The sequence below is a fragment of the Magallana gigas genome, chromosome 6, assembly GCF_963853765.1.
Source record: "Magallana gigas chromosome 6, xbMagGiga1.1, whole genome shotgun sequence".
Classification (NCBI taxonomy): Eukaryota; Metazoa; Mollusca; class Bivalvia; order Ostreida; family Ostreidae; genus Magallana; species Magallana gigas.
The window spans coordinates 30898090-30915488 of NC_088858.1; the positions used below are offsets into that span (position 1 = coordinate 30898090).

General features: G+C 32.4%; 1 protein-coding gene and 1 non-coding gene across 2 annotated transcripts; both read right to left on the reverse strand.

Annotated features, from left to right (window-relative positions):
* Nucleotides 1–3147: 3147 nt before the first annotated feature.
* LOC105346369 (uncharacterized) lies at nt 3148–6638 on the reverse strand. The gene is made up of 5 exons (XR_010715085.1): nt 6529–6638; nt 6180–6265; nt 5798–5888; nt 5032–5241; nt 3148–3304 (listed from the first exon to the last, which is right to left on the reverse strand). It is a non-coding gene; the product is annotated as an uncharacterized protein (transcript).
* A 3189-nt stretch (nt 6639–9827) lies between these two features.
* Nucleotides 9828–13951, reverse strand: LOC105346368 (perlucin). Its single transcript, XM_011454911.4, has 5 exons — nt 13824–13951; nt 13460–13545; nt 12184–12274; nt 10150–10360; nt 9828–9903 (listed from the first exon to the last, which is right to left on the reverse strand). Exons 1-5 carry the CDS (start codon nt 13864–13866, stop codon nt 9873–9875), a joined length of 462 nt encoding a protein of 153 aa, XP_011453213.3. The 5' UTR covers nt 13867–13951; the 3' UTR covers nt 9828–9872.
* Nucleotides 13952–17399: the final 3448 nt, after the last annotated feature.

Below are 17399 nucleotides of genomic sequence, written 5' to 3' on the forward strand. Positions count from 1 at the left end.
AATCTCATATACAATTATTTCTATGCGCTTTTGGCAAAGTCATGCTTTTGAGCATCAGATTAAAAAAAATTAATGTTACATCCGGGGTCAGACTTGTTTATTTCTGGCTTGTGAAAAAGATCAGGGTTGTCGTTTTTGTGTTCAAATTCATGTTGCATCGGAAACGGAAAAAGAAGCCCAAATGAGACCTAGGGATCAGTAAAGATGGAAATGAAGGACAAAACTGGACATGAGGACAGGTCAAGCGATTGACTCAAGACAAACCAACATTAAAGTCTCTTGAGACGGTTTTTAAGTGTTGACAAGAAAAAGGAAGAATAGATAGGTTCGAGGAGTTTTCCCAAAATATTGTCACTCTACGTTCTTCGGGTTATAATCGTAAACTTCTTACTGAAAACCACATTGACACGTTAGATTGATCACTAAACCGTAGCGGAATAACATTTCATATCTTTACTACAGTGTTCATTGTTTAAATTGTTTAAAGAATAGCGTATTTATTACAATATTTTCAAAATGACTAGAAAAATCAAACAATGCACTTGAAATTATAGGGCCGATATAAAAAGTAGGTCCTTTCTTGGCATGAAACCCGTATACATGTATATTCATTGTGGAGTCTGTGACAAATATGGGGACGGTCAAATGTATGATACATCTTTTAGTACTAGGGTCGCTAAATTTAAAAGAGGTACCAAACACTTCAAAGATGCTTCTCGCCCTGCATCAGTTGCAACCAATAATAATACCCTACACATCTACCAAACTTACAGAAAGACGCAAGAGATATCATTAGGCAATTGGCTAGGATGAGAACCTTGAAGTTAGCACGTGTATGTTTAAAAAAATCTAAAAATTAGAAAGATAAACGCTAGGCGGATGCCTCATTTGCTAAGCGATAAACAAAGGAGAGGTCGTGTTGAAGATGCAAACAATTATTGCAATTGTGTCTAAAATATACTAGAAACACAAAACAATTAAGAAACTGGTGATGAGGCCTGGGTTACAATTTTGAGCCAAAACGTTAGAGTTCTAACGAAAAATGAGCATCATATCTAGAAAGTGAAAAACGTCCTAGCATTGCTAAATGTTCACGAACCATGATTAATACATTATACATTATTTTCCTTAACAATATAGGCCCTGTCAAGCAAACTCCTTTGCTTTGAGAAGTATATTGAGAAGTATATTTCCAGAGGTGGATTGATTTTCAAGAAAGTGTATTCGGGTCAAAAGTGGGTACTTTGAAGGGGAGGGATCAAAAATCAATTTGTGTTTTAAACACAAGAAATTTTTCTTTATTTTATAATGCAATATATTTTATACAATTATATATACAGAACATTATTAATGTTTTATTATAGGACTTTATATGCAATCAATCAATGGCGCTGTACATACAAATAAATTACATCCGGGTATACGTTTTACGTGTACATGCAGAATTTTAAAATGTCAATGTCGTCTTGTGTAATAAGAGTTCAGAGTTTTGTCACAGTTATTTAAAAGCACATATATGACAAAAACATAAAGCTGGCGCTTAAAAATATTAAAATCACGGATAGTTTTAATGTCTGCTTGAAATTCATTCCAAACGGTAGGTCCAGATACTGTAAACAGGGTTATTTTCGCCCCGAGTTATTTTCGCCCTTCAACATTTGAATTCGGTTTTGCTCCGTCTTAAATTCGCCAAGATAGGCGTGTGTACTGAAGAGATAACTTGGAACATTGGAATTCGCCCAGTCTTAAATTCGCCTCCTGACAAAGAGGGCGAAAGGGGTGAAAATAAAACAGGGGCGAATATTTCTCTGAAAACAGTATTCCAAATGACCTGGCAGCAAAGGGCTTATGTTTGACGACAAGGACGATTAGTTTTTAACACCTCAAAAATTACTTAAGCACTTTTTATGGGATTTGATCAGTTTGGCAGTTAGTGGCCTTTTAGCTTTTGATCACACGTAACATATCTTCGTCAGATACTATACCGAAATGTTTAAAGTCATTTGTGCACTAAGATCCAAGATTTGGATATTATCTAATGTTAATGCAAATGGTTATAATGTTATCAGTAAAGAATGAGCCAAATCCGTCTGCTAGTGATTCGTCACTAATGTTTGGCGGCATGGGATTACTATTAGTTTTACCTATCAATCAAAACACAGGTTTATACATTTTAGATTCATCCTTTCCACACTTGGTAATTTTTGAATTGATATGCTTGTATTTGTTATACATGTATCTAAGATGTTTTCTACAGGCCCATTTGGCATATCAGAAGGTGTGATCATTGTCGGCAGTCTAGTTTCCTCTCGATCTTCTTTCCCCTGGTCTGTAGCGTGTCTTCAGATGACAAGATTTCTCTGAAACCATGGTAACGTTGCTCGAATTGTATTTTTTCTCTCTCTTTGATGGGCATGTTTGTCTAAGATACTTCGGAGTTCAGAATTGTAAAACTTTTCATTTTTGGTTGCATTTTTATTGAATTGGGCAAGGTCGTTCATAAATTGTGTCGTATTAATAGCCCTGAATTTCCGAATTTTTCGTTTGAATGAAACTATGGTCACTAATCTGAAAATTTTCGGATGGTTCGGACAAAATAATTTTATCATTGTCTCGTATAGTGATTAGTTCAAATGTGTTTCCGTATCGATGTGTTTGGCAGTTAACTATCTGACACAACCCCATGACATCACACATTTCATTTAATATCCAAGTCATTAACTTTATTGTGATAGATGTAAAAGTCTCCACTAATGATAACCGTGCGATGGTTTGTTATTATCTCCTCTAGAAAAGTTGTAAATTCATAAAAAATGTCGTTGTGGAAATTGCATGCGTTTTTGAGTATGGGGGAAGATTAACTCTCAGAATATGTATAGTGGTCGAATGAAAGTCTAATTCAAACAATGAATATTCGAATGAATCTCTCTTTCCAGAGTCAACTAACTTTATTTGAAGCATGTTTCTAAACAAAATACTAGTTCCGCCACCAGATCAAAATTTACGTAGAACATTAATAAAAGCATATCTACATGTAGGTAATGTAAACAATATTTAACAATGTAAACAATTTTCAAACAATGTTAACATGAAAACAGTTTAAAAGTTCGGTCACAAATATTAAAAACAAAGACAATTTACCAATAAATTTATAATTTTTTATTATTTGGAGGAAAGTATACTTTCGTAAAAACTTTCGTTTACGAAATGATAATGGCAAGTCTGTGTTTGAAAGAATACATTAAATCTTTATCTGCAAAATTCCAAAATATTTCAACCAACTACTGGATTTCCAGGGTTATTTCTGAAAAATTACAAAATGTGTTTATCGTAAATATTGCTTAACGGTTCATGTTTTAAAAATTAGATGATATCCCGCGCAAGCTCGGAAATTACCACTTTACACAATAATATGAAAGAAAGCTAAATGTGTTTAACAATATATTTTGTTCATTTTTCAATACAAGTAGCTGTGTTCGAGATTTTTAAAAACCTTTCTTAACCTATTCTTTAAAATTGAATTTAAAAATACTTAATCAACAGCATGGCTTGATATTTAGAGAAGCGGGGAGGAATAAACAATGGATAATATATATATATGTACTTGGCCCTCATTCCAAATGGTACAGCTGACTGGAAAATTGTTTCGTATCCCTAAATTTTATTCTAAGGTCAAACACTATATTTTTTTATCACTGTCCCCAACATAAGACTGTTTTGGTAAATTGGGGGAGGTTAATCACCCACCCTTAAACTTCTCCGTGTCATGCATACAGTAATTTATTTAAATAGACGTACATTTAGAACACAATCTGTTCTTTGTTTACAAACTTATGTGTAAGATTTACAACCAATTTCTCGTGGTTGAAAAATAAATTAAAAGTAAAAGAAAACAACCCACGTTCCTTGAAAGTTCTTTCCATCAAAACTCAAACCGCATCATTTTGTTTTATTCATCACTTTTTTGTAATAGCCAGAAATATCCGATTCAAGGTATCTGCCCACGATGCATGATGAACCCGTCATACGCTTTTTTGCCATAGCGTTCATTAGTATACCCGCGTTCCTGGTTACCCTGTTCTGAAAAGTTCTATTTCATTCTCACCTGATGTCGCGCTTACAAGCGTTCTATCCATCAAAACTAAAATCACGCATTCAAGAAAAGAATTGCTTTATTTCATTTCGTCAACGTTTGTCAAATATTAATTTCTATGTAAACTCAAAGTAAGTTCCAAGGAAGTTCTCTTTACGTAATCAAATATCATTTTATTGCTTGTATATACATATTTGTACATGCATTTTGATGCTAACTATCACTGAATTGGTTCAGCCAATACTATCTACCACCGTAATATCATAGATTTTTCTTAAATTTACATACAAAGATTTTAATAAGATGGAGTTGGCCCCCTCCCCCACTTTTCTGTGACCATTGAAACATTGAATTGAAAATAAGGAAACAAACAGTGAAATTGAAGTAAAAACTATACCAACTACCCCCCCCCCCCCCCATCCCCCTCCCTCCCCCCCCCCCCCCCCCACGGATTAGAAATTTCCGGATTTTGAAAAGTAACCTCTTCCCCCCCTTTTTTTTGCTTGTCAATATTTTTTGGGATGAGGCTTGCCCCCTTTCAAAAACGATGCTACTTGCCTGATTTTGCTACTTTGGGATTCTTTATCGAACATTTCTTATTAATATCACCATAATTTCTTATCTTAAAATTGAATTTAATATTTATATCTTACGGACATCATATCACACGTGCTGAAATATTAAAGGTGTGAGCAGTTACTCTGGTACAGGCATTTTTTAGTCAATTGGCAAAATGTCTTATAAGTATTGATATTTGAATTAAAAGAGAGAATAAAAAATCATGTTGTTGCTTAAAGAATTTCAATTTTAAAAAACTCAAGATTGTTCAACGGGGAGCACTTTCTGGCATGCACAAAAAGCAACATCACACACTAAAATTTATTTTGAATCATATAAGACTACGTTAAGATATTGGAATCAATTAAGAAAATTCTTACGGATCCTCGCATATATAAGCTCGATAAAGATCACAGTCTTTGTCATTCCAGTAGTAATGATGGTGTGCCTCCTTCATCAGACAATTTTCACCGTTGTGGTTGTTAGGTTGCCCGGGGGTAAATTTGGAGTATTGAAAAATGTTTCCTTCTGGTTCCCATACCAGCTTCCTTCTAAAGACCAATCTGAACCACCCAACCATACGTCAGACACTACAAAATGTTGTCGGATATTGTCTTTATGACCGCTGCACTAAATTACATATAGTCTGTCCAAAGATATTTTTGCAGCAAATTTTTTGTAGCACAATTTTTCTATGTCTATAAATACCTCTGGGTTACAACGATGTTCGTTCAATAGTATAAAAAAATCCTAAGATTTCCCCTTTGAAACGCCCCCTCTAGCTTGTCAGATTTCAATACACGGCTTAAAATTTAAAGTCTACGAGGATTTTCCATTGCCACAGAGATAACCTTTTCAATACAAGGTCATGCACTTTATAATGATTGAATACTTTTTCACCAAAATTTTGGGTTTCATAGACATTTTTGCATGATTTTAGATAGGGAGAGGTCAGGTCATTACCATATTTTTTTTTACTCCAAATTATTCCAAAGTGAACTCATTAATGAATTGATGTGTTTCCTTAACAGGTCTTTATATGGTCTATAGCACTCAAGGTAACTGTTGAGGCCTGTTATCGTCTTGTTAATTTTGCAAAACAAGTTGGCCATTGTATCAGCGGCTGTATAAGTGAACAATGTTTACCTCCATGTGTTTTCATTAGACTAGTAACAAATTCATCCTCACTGGCACTGTCTACGTGTACCAGATATGCACCACGCATCTCACACATTTTCTAAAAACGAGTTTAGTAAAGCAATTAAACTTTCCCAGTAGATATACAAAAACATTCAATTTAAAAATTAAAAAAACTTTAAGAATAAAATTTGTCATTTTTCTAAACATTGCATAGAAAAAAAATCGAATAATGAAGGAACCCCTCTCCCTCATAGAGTCTGGATTTCCATTTTTTGCAAAGTTGTCCTTTTTATATTGTTTATTTAGTTTTGTGTTTGTCAAGATATTTTCGATAAGTTTCCCCCTTTCTCTTCTCATCACAAAACGATGTTACGAACCTGATACTTACCATGCTATCCACCCACGATGTTGGTTCCCCCGATACATGGTAGCAGGATGTATTAAAAGAAGTCCATCCGCTATGACACCCAAATGCTGAAAATCAAATCTAAAAAATTGACTTTTTTCTCATTCAGAAAGAGAGAGAGACAAACAGACAGATAGACTGGGAGAGAAACAGAGACAAACACACTGTGAGACAAATTGAGACACAATTTTGTTTTTTTTTAATAAATGCTCATTTGGCCAGAGATTTCAGGATACAATGTATTACTTGTATTGAAGTGAGGTAAAATTAACATTGAATAACTTTGATAATAAAAGACAAAACAACAAGAACAGAAAATCAAAAGTACAACCTATACGAAGAAGACAAAATAAACATCCTATCGTCCTGATCATGACGGCACCGTATGTCTTTGTCACAATCACAATATACAATATTACACGAAAGTCAGATAAAGTAAAGTTTTGATCAACGTAGGTTATCATCATAAATAGAAGGACTGGCATTTAATGTTCAATCGATAGTATATAAATAGTGCCTGTTTGGGAGGGTAACAGTTGAAATTGACACACCGAGAAAACCATTGTCAACCGACGCGAAGCAGAGGTTGACAATGGTTTTCGAGGGGTGTCAATTTCAACTGTTATCCTCCCAAACAGGCACTATTTATTTTGTTATACTGAATGTCTTTTTTAAAAATTTTAAGAAAATTTTATTGCTTTTATATAGGAATAACGTGAATTCTACAGCGAACCGTACGCACATAATTTTCGCGCATGTAACATTTTTTAATGTTACCCGTTGCCAAGTGCGTTGCTAACGCTGAGGGTAATAGTATATAATTATTTAATGCTTGAGCAGTCAATAGACCAGAATATTTTTCCCGAGGTGCAGGGAACAGCTCAGTATGATCTATTTTTTTTGCTTGTCAAGATTTCTGATGATTAGTCTAGTGCCCCCCTACTTTCAATTTGCTTCCAATTCCACTGTATTCATTTGATTTAATACCTAATCATGTATAAAATTATGTTTTACTTGTATGAGTCTTTAATTTATAAGTATATGCTGTCTTATATTAACCTACAGAAAAACAAAAAACATCGATTCTATGTGAGCATTTTAATGATGTCAAATTCATTACTGCACACGCTTGAAGATTGCATGATTTTAACATTAAACACACTGTTATCTTCATAAATCTGAATCGGATCAATTTGCCTTTTTCAAACATAGATATACCGGTAAGTAATAAACAGTTATGTTAAAAAGTTCACTGTGATACTAGGAACTTGTTGGCACCCAAGATCTTGAAAGTGAAAATAAAAATCCTTGCCAATCGTTTTATTAATAAAATTTTATTCTCTAGATTAAGCTTACTTTTTTTTAAACTTTTTTTACGGGAGATACATGTAACTCTAACTCAGTGCGTTTAATATGAACAATTCCAAGAATTCTGAATGTCAACATGGTGTGCAAATTTGATGTATCTATTTCGTAAATGCCCGACATAATATACAATGCCAACCCGTGCACGCACGGGTCAAAGTCTAGTTTGATATTATTGATTCATTGCAAAAGCATCTAGCAATCGATCATGCTATAACATTTATCCACGATTCGTTTTCAGGCGACACATGATAAAAGGAATCACGGTAGGGAGTCCAACCTACCGGCCAAGCAGTCCCTGCTTTGATAAAAATATCTATTTTAAATAATAAGGACACCATCCTAATATCGTTAACAAAGCTGTAAAGTCGAAAAGTAATACTTTCGATGAAAATCTCTAGTGAAATTAATTTTTGCTTGTGAATAGATATATCAAGGAATACTTACCTTTTTCAGTTATATAGAGTCTTGATTTCTAGTAGATTAAGCTTTTCTTTGTATTTTGTAAATAGGTATATCAAATATACACTGTCTCACCTTTTTCACATATATAGTGTCCTGGTTCTAAGACGTTCCACTGATAAATATCAAGGGCATCCATAAGTCGGCGCTTTTGTGTATAATGGTTATTTGGTTGAACTGGTGCAATATTTTAGTAATTTATGTTTCGACCCAATTATTCCTATATCCAACTAACTTCAAATACTCAATCACAGCTGGCTTCAAGACAGGAATTAGATTTGCTGGAAAATGCTTTAAGTGTTTACAATATATTGAATTGTCTTTACTGTGGAAATAAAAATTAATATAAATAAAATGATAATAAAAACCAGTTAATATTAGAATATTATAGTATTTTTCATTAATGTCTGCTTTCATAAAAAAATATTTAAGGGATCATATGTTTGTTTACCTTATGTTACGGTATAAATGCAACAGAGGCGACTCTTATTGCCTCTGATGGGGCTTGGACCCAGGTTCTTTTACTCTTCTTAGACTTTATGACACGATATGATTCTTCGACCAGAACAATCATTAGAAAAATAACAATTATGTGCGTTCTCAGAATTATCTAAGCAGTGAAGTTGATAAACTAGATTTATCTCTATTATTTCCATACGCTTTTGGTTGATTCGTGCTTTAAAAACCTTTGAAAAATTTTAGTGAAAAAAAGTTCAAAGTGATAAAAAATAGATTTCATATCTGGGATCAGAATAGTTTAATTCTGGCTAGTGACAATTATCAGGAAATAGAAGCCCAAAAGACACCTAGGGTCAGTAAAGACGAAACTGAAAGGTAAAAATTGGAATTTAGGACAAGTCAGGAGATAGACTCAAGACAAAAACAAATTGGAAGTCAAGTCTCTGGTGACGGTCTTACGTGCTGACAATCACAAGAACGAATGGGTAATGAAAATTGTGTAAACATCTTACTAAAACCACATTTACACGTTAGATTAAAAAACGTATGTGGAAGAACATTTCATACGGTATCTTTACTACTGTGTGCATTGTTTATTTTATAGCATATTTATTAAAATGTTTTCAAAAAGGTCCTGGTTACAATTTTGAGCCAAAACAGTAGAATTCTAAAAGAAAGTAAGCATCAGATCCAGTGAATGCCATAGAATGCAAAGCCTTCCAGCATTGCTTAAAGATTTCGGACTTTGATATACATGATTTTTTTCTTGACAATAAAGATCCTGTAATGCAAATTCCGTAGTTACAGGCAACTTCTGAAAAAAGATTGTTTTTTTTTTAAATTATATAACCATCTTCATCGCCCCAAAACGGGTATGAAATGTATCCGGCTTTTGCACAACAATGCATTTCACGCAAAGCACGTGCACGGATTGCGACGACGTATTTGTAGGCGGAAAATGTTTTATGTTACTGTCTTACAATTTCACATAATTGAAAAATTACGAACCACAAAATGTTTATCAGAATATTATGAGTTTCCAGGGGTATTAAGAAGTATGTTTCCAGAGATCGATTAATTGTCTAAAAAAAAGTAGTCAGGTAAAGGGTGAGTGCTTTGAAGAGGAGAAAAAAGAGATCAATTTGTGTTTAAAACACAACAAGATATTTCTTTACACCCAAAATGCAATTTATTCTCACGGTTATATACAGAACATGTTTTAAAACAATTTTTAAAGTTCGCTCGCAAACATTAAAAAAAAGAAATTTAACCAATGAATTTTTGATACATATTGTTTGGAGGTAAGTAAACTTTCGTTTACAAAATGACAATGAAAGTCCGTGCTTGAAAGAATACATTTAGATTTTATTTGCAAAAATCCAACATATTTCAACCAACCGCTGGATTTCCAAGGTTATTTCTGAAAAAAAATATTGCCCAATGATTCATTTTTCAAAAATATTTTACTTCAGAAGAGAGACAAGAAAATCACATTTTTATTTTAAGAAGTTTTTTCAAAAGAAAACAAGATTGTACACCTATGGGCCATCAATATCTACAAATAACAACATTATACTGACACTTTATTTTATACTTATACTTTATCTTATTTTAAATCATATCAAGTCTATGTTAAGATTTTGCAATAAAAAAAGAAAAATCTTACCGATTCTCACATATATAAGCATTATGATCGTCACAATCGTTGTCATTCCAGTGGTAATGATGGTGAGCCTGCTTTACCAGACAGTTCTCACCATTTTTGTTGTCGGGTTTTCCGGATGAAAAACGGGAGTATTGAAAAGGGGTCCCTTCGGGTTCCCATACCCACTGTCCTTCTACAGCCCAATCTGAACCTCCCAACCATACGTTATGCACTACAAAATGTTGTCTGATATTGTCATTATGACCGCTGCATTAGATTACCTAATATGCATGTTTATTATTAAGTTTAATAGTCGAAAAAATCTTTTTCTAGAACAAAACGAAACATTACAACCATTACAGCAATAATAAAGCTTTAAAGGGAATTCGAATCATTTGAAAATATACTTTTGTCTGCGAAACGAATTTTAAATAATACATACACAGATTGGCAATATTGGCGTTACCTAATATGACTACTTAGTTAGCTCATTAGAGTTTATTTTTATAACAAATAGTTATTGAGATACCTAAATTATAAGATGATGAAATGATCTTTTAGTTCACTTTAATAAAATTACATAAAAGTCAACTTAAGGAGGCCGACTTTAGTTTGCATTGCGCATGTTTAGCGCATTCTAATATAATACAGTTGATTAATACTTCTTATGAATTTTTTTCGATATCATTTATAAAATTGAACACAATAAACAAAATACAGATAAAAATATTTAGATTGTTAAAGGAAATTTTTATTTTTAACACGATTTTTACGTTGTGCAATAGGGGAGCATTGCCATTGCGCTTTTATGACGTTATGATAAAACGAAGCTTTGTAGGAGTACGTTATAAGAAATTACTTAAAAGAAAAAGTAAAAATTGTACGCTGTTGAAATTTTATATACAGAATGATGCTATGTCCTTATTTTTGGAATGAATCCATTATACCAATCATCATTCATGATGATCCAAATATATAGCAAAATTTGGTGCATTTTAATATTTTGAGATGACCCCCACTAAAAACCAGACGGTAGAATTTTGTGTTTGTTACATATAAGGTAGGAAAAGCTATTACTAATCATATATAACAATTTGAGAAAAAAAGCTATTGTAGTATTTTTTAAAAACTGCTTTGATGTGCGGAAAATGCAGTTTCCTATATATTCCTATAGTAAATGTACCTCTATTTTGAGATGGTCCCTAAAAAGAACCAGACGGTCGATTTTCATGAACCTTCGCAAATAAACTAGAGTTGGTTTAAATTACATATGGTTAAAAAATAAAGAGTTATGCTATTGTAGTTTTTTCGCAAAAAACCCAAATCGGCCTCCTTAAAATTGTGGGGCTTGGCGACGTTTAACATTTTGCTACAAGAAGTATAAATTACATGTTTGTATATTGCTTTCACACGGATCAAGGGACCCCATAAACGGATGCTAAAAATAGAGACGTACTTTTACTATATCTTTAATTGCAGTAGTGGAGTTTTACGGCATATCAAAGTTTAACTCGATTTTCAAATGACCTGAACTTTTTAGCAGTGACCGTGTCTTATCTATGCATATCGATTTAATTAAGTCGAGATAGAGTTTTCTTTAGTTAATTAATTGTCCTTGAGACTTGATACTTTTAAAACATCTGCAAACGCGTTTTAAGATGTTTGGAACAACTGCGCGCAACACATCATTCCACCACATTTGCTAACTGTGATGCAGAATTAACAGTTAAGAGGCAGAAGAGTATTTGCCTAATGGATATAATTCATAAAATTGGGCTAGATATTTGCAAGGCCATTCAAAACGTTGAACAGACTTTTTTGAAATACTTCTTTGAACATGTAACTATTCGTTATTCCTTTGTTATGATGATCCATAAATACATGTTTGAAATTAAGTGAATTTTCGAATAACATATTGTATTTGTAAGATAAGCGACCGCACATTTACGCATTTTTGTAGCTGTAAATACTACGTACATACGTTGTCATCTTGATAATTTTTGAAACTAGTTAGTCATTGAATCGGCGGTTGTTTAAGTAAATATTAATGTTTACCCCCATTTGTTTTCATTAGACTGGTAATAAAGTCATCCTCACTGGCAGCGTCTACGTGGACCAGATATGCACCACGCATCTCACACATTTTCTTAAACAAAAGTTTAGTAAAGCAATTATAAACTTCCCAGTAGAAACACACAAATCTTCATTTTGTAAATCAAAAAGCTTTTACAATAAAATTTGCCTGTGAGGAACTGATAGAAGATGAACTCTTAATTGCAAAATAAAAAAATAACAACACATTTTGGTAATAACATGTCTTTCTTATGAAAAGGTTTTTCTGTGTCCGGATCTCATTACTTTTAAACATGACTTTCAAGGGAAACAAAAATGGGGATATCACAATTTCTAAATTCAAGTTCAATATATATTATTACCACAGAATTTCAGATATTGAGAATATCTTATCAGCATGATGGAGTATGCATATATATATATAATTGTAAAGAATTTGTGTATCTACACTAGTGTTAAAAAAAGATATTTCAGTTCAAAATGTTACTTGACACAGAATAGTTTAATGAAATGGGGGTTTCCTTCAGATAAGCAATGTACCCCTTGGGCCAATATAGTAGAACAGTAGAACATCGGCTTGATTTGTTTGATTGTATACTGTGGTTTCATTAATATTCAAGGGTATCAATTTTTGTGGATAAAGTGAAAATCACAGTTTCAAGGATACGTAAATTCGTGGCCAATGACCCCATCAGTACAAGATATTAGTAGAAATTGCAGTTCAATAAATATTTAATTTCAAGGATAAACTTAACAACGAAATCAACGAAAATTGGTATTCAACGAATATTGATGAAACCACATTATCTACATTATATAAAACCATTTACGATGAAATTATTAATACATTATGTGTTTAATATATTTATAATGCAAATAAGTTAAAATCTAATAAAACCATAAAGAGGACTTTTACAGAAAAATATATCAACAAAAGCTAACAATATTGATTTTTATCTTAAAAACCTAAAAATTAAAAACATAGAATCTAAAAATTATCATTTATTGTCCATAATGTATACTGAGACATGTAGCATCAGTCCTCTCCTACCCCAACTCTTTCGTGCAGAAAACATTTTTAAAAAAAATACATATAAAACAATTAATTATCAAGGAACCCCCCTCTCTACTAAGAATTACGATTTCCAGTCATTCTTATTTTGTTGATTTATTTGTGTGCTTATCAAAGTTATTTGGATGAAACTGCCCATTTCCCCACCCAGAAAACGATGCTACATTATACGTGCGTGGTCCTTACCATGGCATCCATCCACGATGTTGACTCCCCTGATAAGTGATAGCAGGATGTATTGAAAGGAGTCCATCCGATCAGACACCCAAATGCTGCAATGTAAAAAAGTTTGGCCTTTTTTCTCATTCAGAGAGAGAGAGAGAGAGAGAGAGAGAGAGAGAGAGAGAGCAAGACAGAATTGAGACAGCCAGACAGAATTGAGACAGAGTGAGAAATATAGGTTTTCTTTTTGAATGGATGCTCGTTTCTTTGTATAAATCAAAATATAGCCGGAAACAACTGTATACTATTGAAGTGAGGTAAAATAAACATTGAATAACTTAAATAATAAAAGAGAAAACCACACAAATGAAAAGACAAAAACTACAACCTATATGAAGAAGATTAAATAAACAGCCTATCGTCCTGAGCATGATGACTCCGTGTGTCCTTGTCACAATCTCAATAATACACTACACGAAAATTCACTCACATGGAAGTCAGATAAACCTTTATATTGATCAACGTAGATTATGATCATGAATAGCAGTACTATGGCATTTTATGTCTGACCAGTTTCAATTTCTAATGAGTAAAATGACCTCAACATTTGCATGTAGGCAATAATGCAACTGTCAAAAATAATTGTGACATTTAATCTTAACGAAAATCCTTTTTTTCTGAAATATTTTTGTTTACTCAAAGAATTTAATTATGTTTCGAACATCGGCTAGTAATTAGGTTAAATTAACCCAATACAGAAATATTTCTAATGTGATAGCTAGGCAAAATGTCATAACGACATTATAACAATTGGTATTAAAATTTTTTTATAGAGAATTTAAGTTTGATAAGTTGTTGTTTTTTTTTTTAGAGAATTTTCCATCATCATCACATCATTTTTTTTATATTATTTAATTGCACCTCTTTAATATTCTCTCTCTCTCTCTCAAAAAAAAAAAATTTTTAGACCCTCAATCTATTATAATTAGAATATTGATATATTAAGGTGATTTTATTTCTTAAAGTTTAAATATGCAATCCCCGCTTGCGCCCCAACAGCACATCATTTGAAATTATCGGACCGTCAAGTACAACATCGACTCGTAATGTTATCACAGACAAGAAATACAGAAATATCAAAATTAATAATAAAATAAATATATCAACTAGACACGATCTCGTTGCGAGCAACGAGTGGGTCTTCACTTTTAATACAAAATTGTTAATCTAGGCAAAAAAATTAGGGAAAATTTTTTTTGGGCACTCGGGTCGCCTGGGCACATGTCTACGATTCTAACGACTGAGCTACTTGGACTCCCGCTTCAGGACTTTGATGCTTAATATATCGAGAACGCGTTGATCGATTTAAAAAAAAACCTACATATTCTGAATTAGTGAAATGGTCACTATCAATCCTACAGAAAAATATTTTGAAACAAAAATATTTCAATCCACTATCTTAACTCATTTTTAAAAAACCTGACAGACTAATTTGACTTTTAAAAATCGTAAAACGACGATTACTTCCTACTGGAAGTAAATCTTGAAAAATCGTTATGGCGATACAAACTTCAAATTACGAGGCATTAGTACTTAAATTCTTAAGGAAATCGCACGAGCCATCTCCGAAAAAATTGCCTGCACAAAAGTTATAAGAAAAAAATAAAATAAATAATAATAAAAGTGAAAACGAAACAATAGAATAATAGAAGGGTCTTCCGCTGAAGACAGAATACCCTTATGACATAAAATCAAAATTTTGATATTAAATGACAAATTACAATATAGTTTAATAAACAAAAAGTATTCAACGATAACAAACTGATTCATTTCAAGTAAACATATACAACACAGGAAGGAGATAGACAATTGATCATCCCAGGATGCCGGTAACCAAATTGAATGATCTGTAAAGAAGTTGTCAAATATTAAGTTTTATGTGTAAAACGTTTTGTTCATAATGATCTTAATCAAAATACTGAAGAACTGACGGGAGTTGATTTTGTCGATGTTTATTCATTTTAAAATTAATGATATGTTATTTTGCATGACAAGTACATGTAGTTTCTAATTCATGAAGTTGAATTACGCACATTTTTATAATATGAATTGTTGTACTTTTTCGACGAGAATGTTGAGAAACCCCCTTTTGAATCATGTTGAATAATATTTAAAAAAAAATTAATTCAATCAAACTATATATAGGTAATAGAAATATTTCTCGAAAATTGTATGGATCCAAGCAATATTACACTCTAGTCTCGTTCAACCAAACGCTCGGCCATACACCGTATATCACGGAGACAGCCGAGCGTCGAGTTGAACGAGACTTTATTGAACTCTGGCGTAGGAATACATACGACTACAAAAAATATTTAAATTGTTCGTACCATTTAAAATCTGACTTTTTTCAAGGTATTTATAAATAAGTTTCCTTGAAAAACAATGCTGTAGCATACATTACATCGAATTTATCAATTTTTTTCAAGAACTAAGTCTTGTCAGCAGCAATGATTTGTGCTGAGGTCCAAGCACTGTTTCACTTTCGGTTTGTCTGAGTAACTGCATAGGAGAGTTGATTAAAATCAACTCCCAAAATTACAGTTTGGCTTGCCTTTTCTCGCAAAGATATCGGCGCTGTTCGTCACAGTCATCGTCATCCCATTGGTGGTTTTGTGCTCTGATTGACAGGCAATTTTCACCATGGTAGTTGTTAGGCCTTCCATCGGCAAAGTTGGTATAGTTAAATTTGATTCCAAGGGGCTCCCATACCCACTCACCTTCAACTGTCCAATCAGACCCACCAATCCAAAAGGAGTTACCTGCATTAGAAAAGTTTTCGCAATGAAAATATTTCCATATATACAATGTAACATTTTTAATTGAGAAAACCTTCTTAAACATTAAAAAAAAATTTTATTTATGAAATCACATATCAAAAAATTGATTAATAAATAATATAAAAATAACATTCGATTTAAATCTTTAAATCTTTAAATTACTTTGAGTATGGTGCATCAAGGAAACTATAAATCTGTTTTCCTCAGCATCCAAAATATCAGCTAGATAGGATCCATGCACCTCACACATTTTCTGCAAAATAAAACATAACTTTTCTATAGCTAATCGTTACTATTTTCTCAGACGATTATTAAAAGTTGCCCCATTTCACCAAGACTCAGTTTAAGTAAAATTTGAATGCACTCAAATGGACATTTAATATTATTGATTCGTTGCAAAAAAAAATCTAGCAATCAATCATACCATAGCATTTATCCACGATTCATTTTCAGGCGACACATGATAACAAGAATCACGGTAGGGTGTCCAACCTACCGGGCAAGCAGTCCCTGCCATGAAATAAGTATCTATTTTAAAAATAAGGACAAACACAAAGCCATAAAATAGAAAAGTAATACTTCCGGTGATAATCTCTCATGAAATTTATTTTTGTTTTTTTTTCTGTTAGAATTTATTGCTATAGAATAAATCAATTTTAACACAAATAACATGGGGGAAAATCAGTATTAATTGTACTGTACCTATTGTTATAAAACACGCAATAGAAATAAGAATGCCTATCCTCATATCTGTGAATTTCCTTAATGATCTACAGGTCAGTACTAGTCGTGACCAATGTAAATCTTATATTTGTGTTGATTGATAAACAGATGTAAAGTATACTCGTAGTTTGTAATTCTATATTTATTCATGTCATTCAAATTTAATGACAAACGCCCTTTTTGTATTCATTATGTGGTTTTCAATTTAATTTATCAATTTTATTGATAATTCCGGTAAAAAAAGGACATTTTTATTACTTCACACTTCACTTTTTTCAATTTTTTTCTAATCTACATTTCAATTTAATCAGTAAGTTTGAAACTAATTAATATTATCCAATACTTTGATTGAATAAGTGTCGGAAGGTTAATTTCCAGTAGACCAAGCATTTTTTTGTATT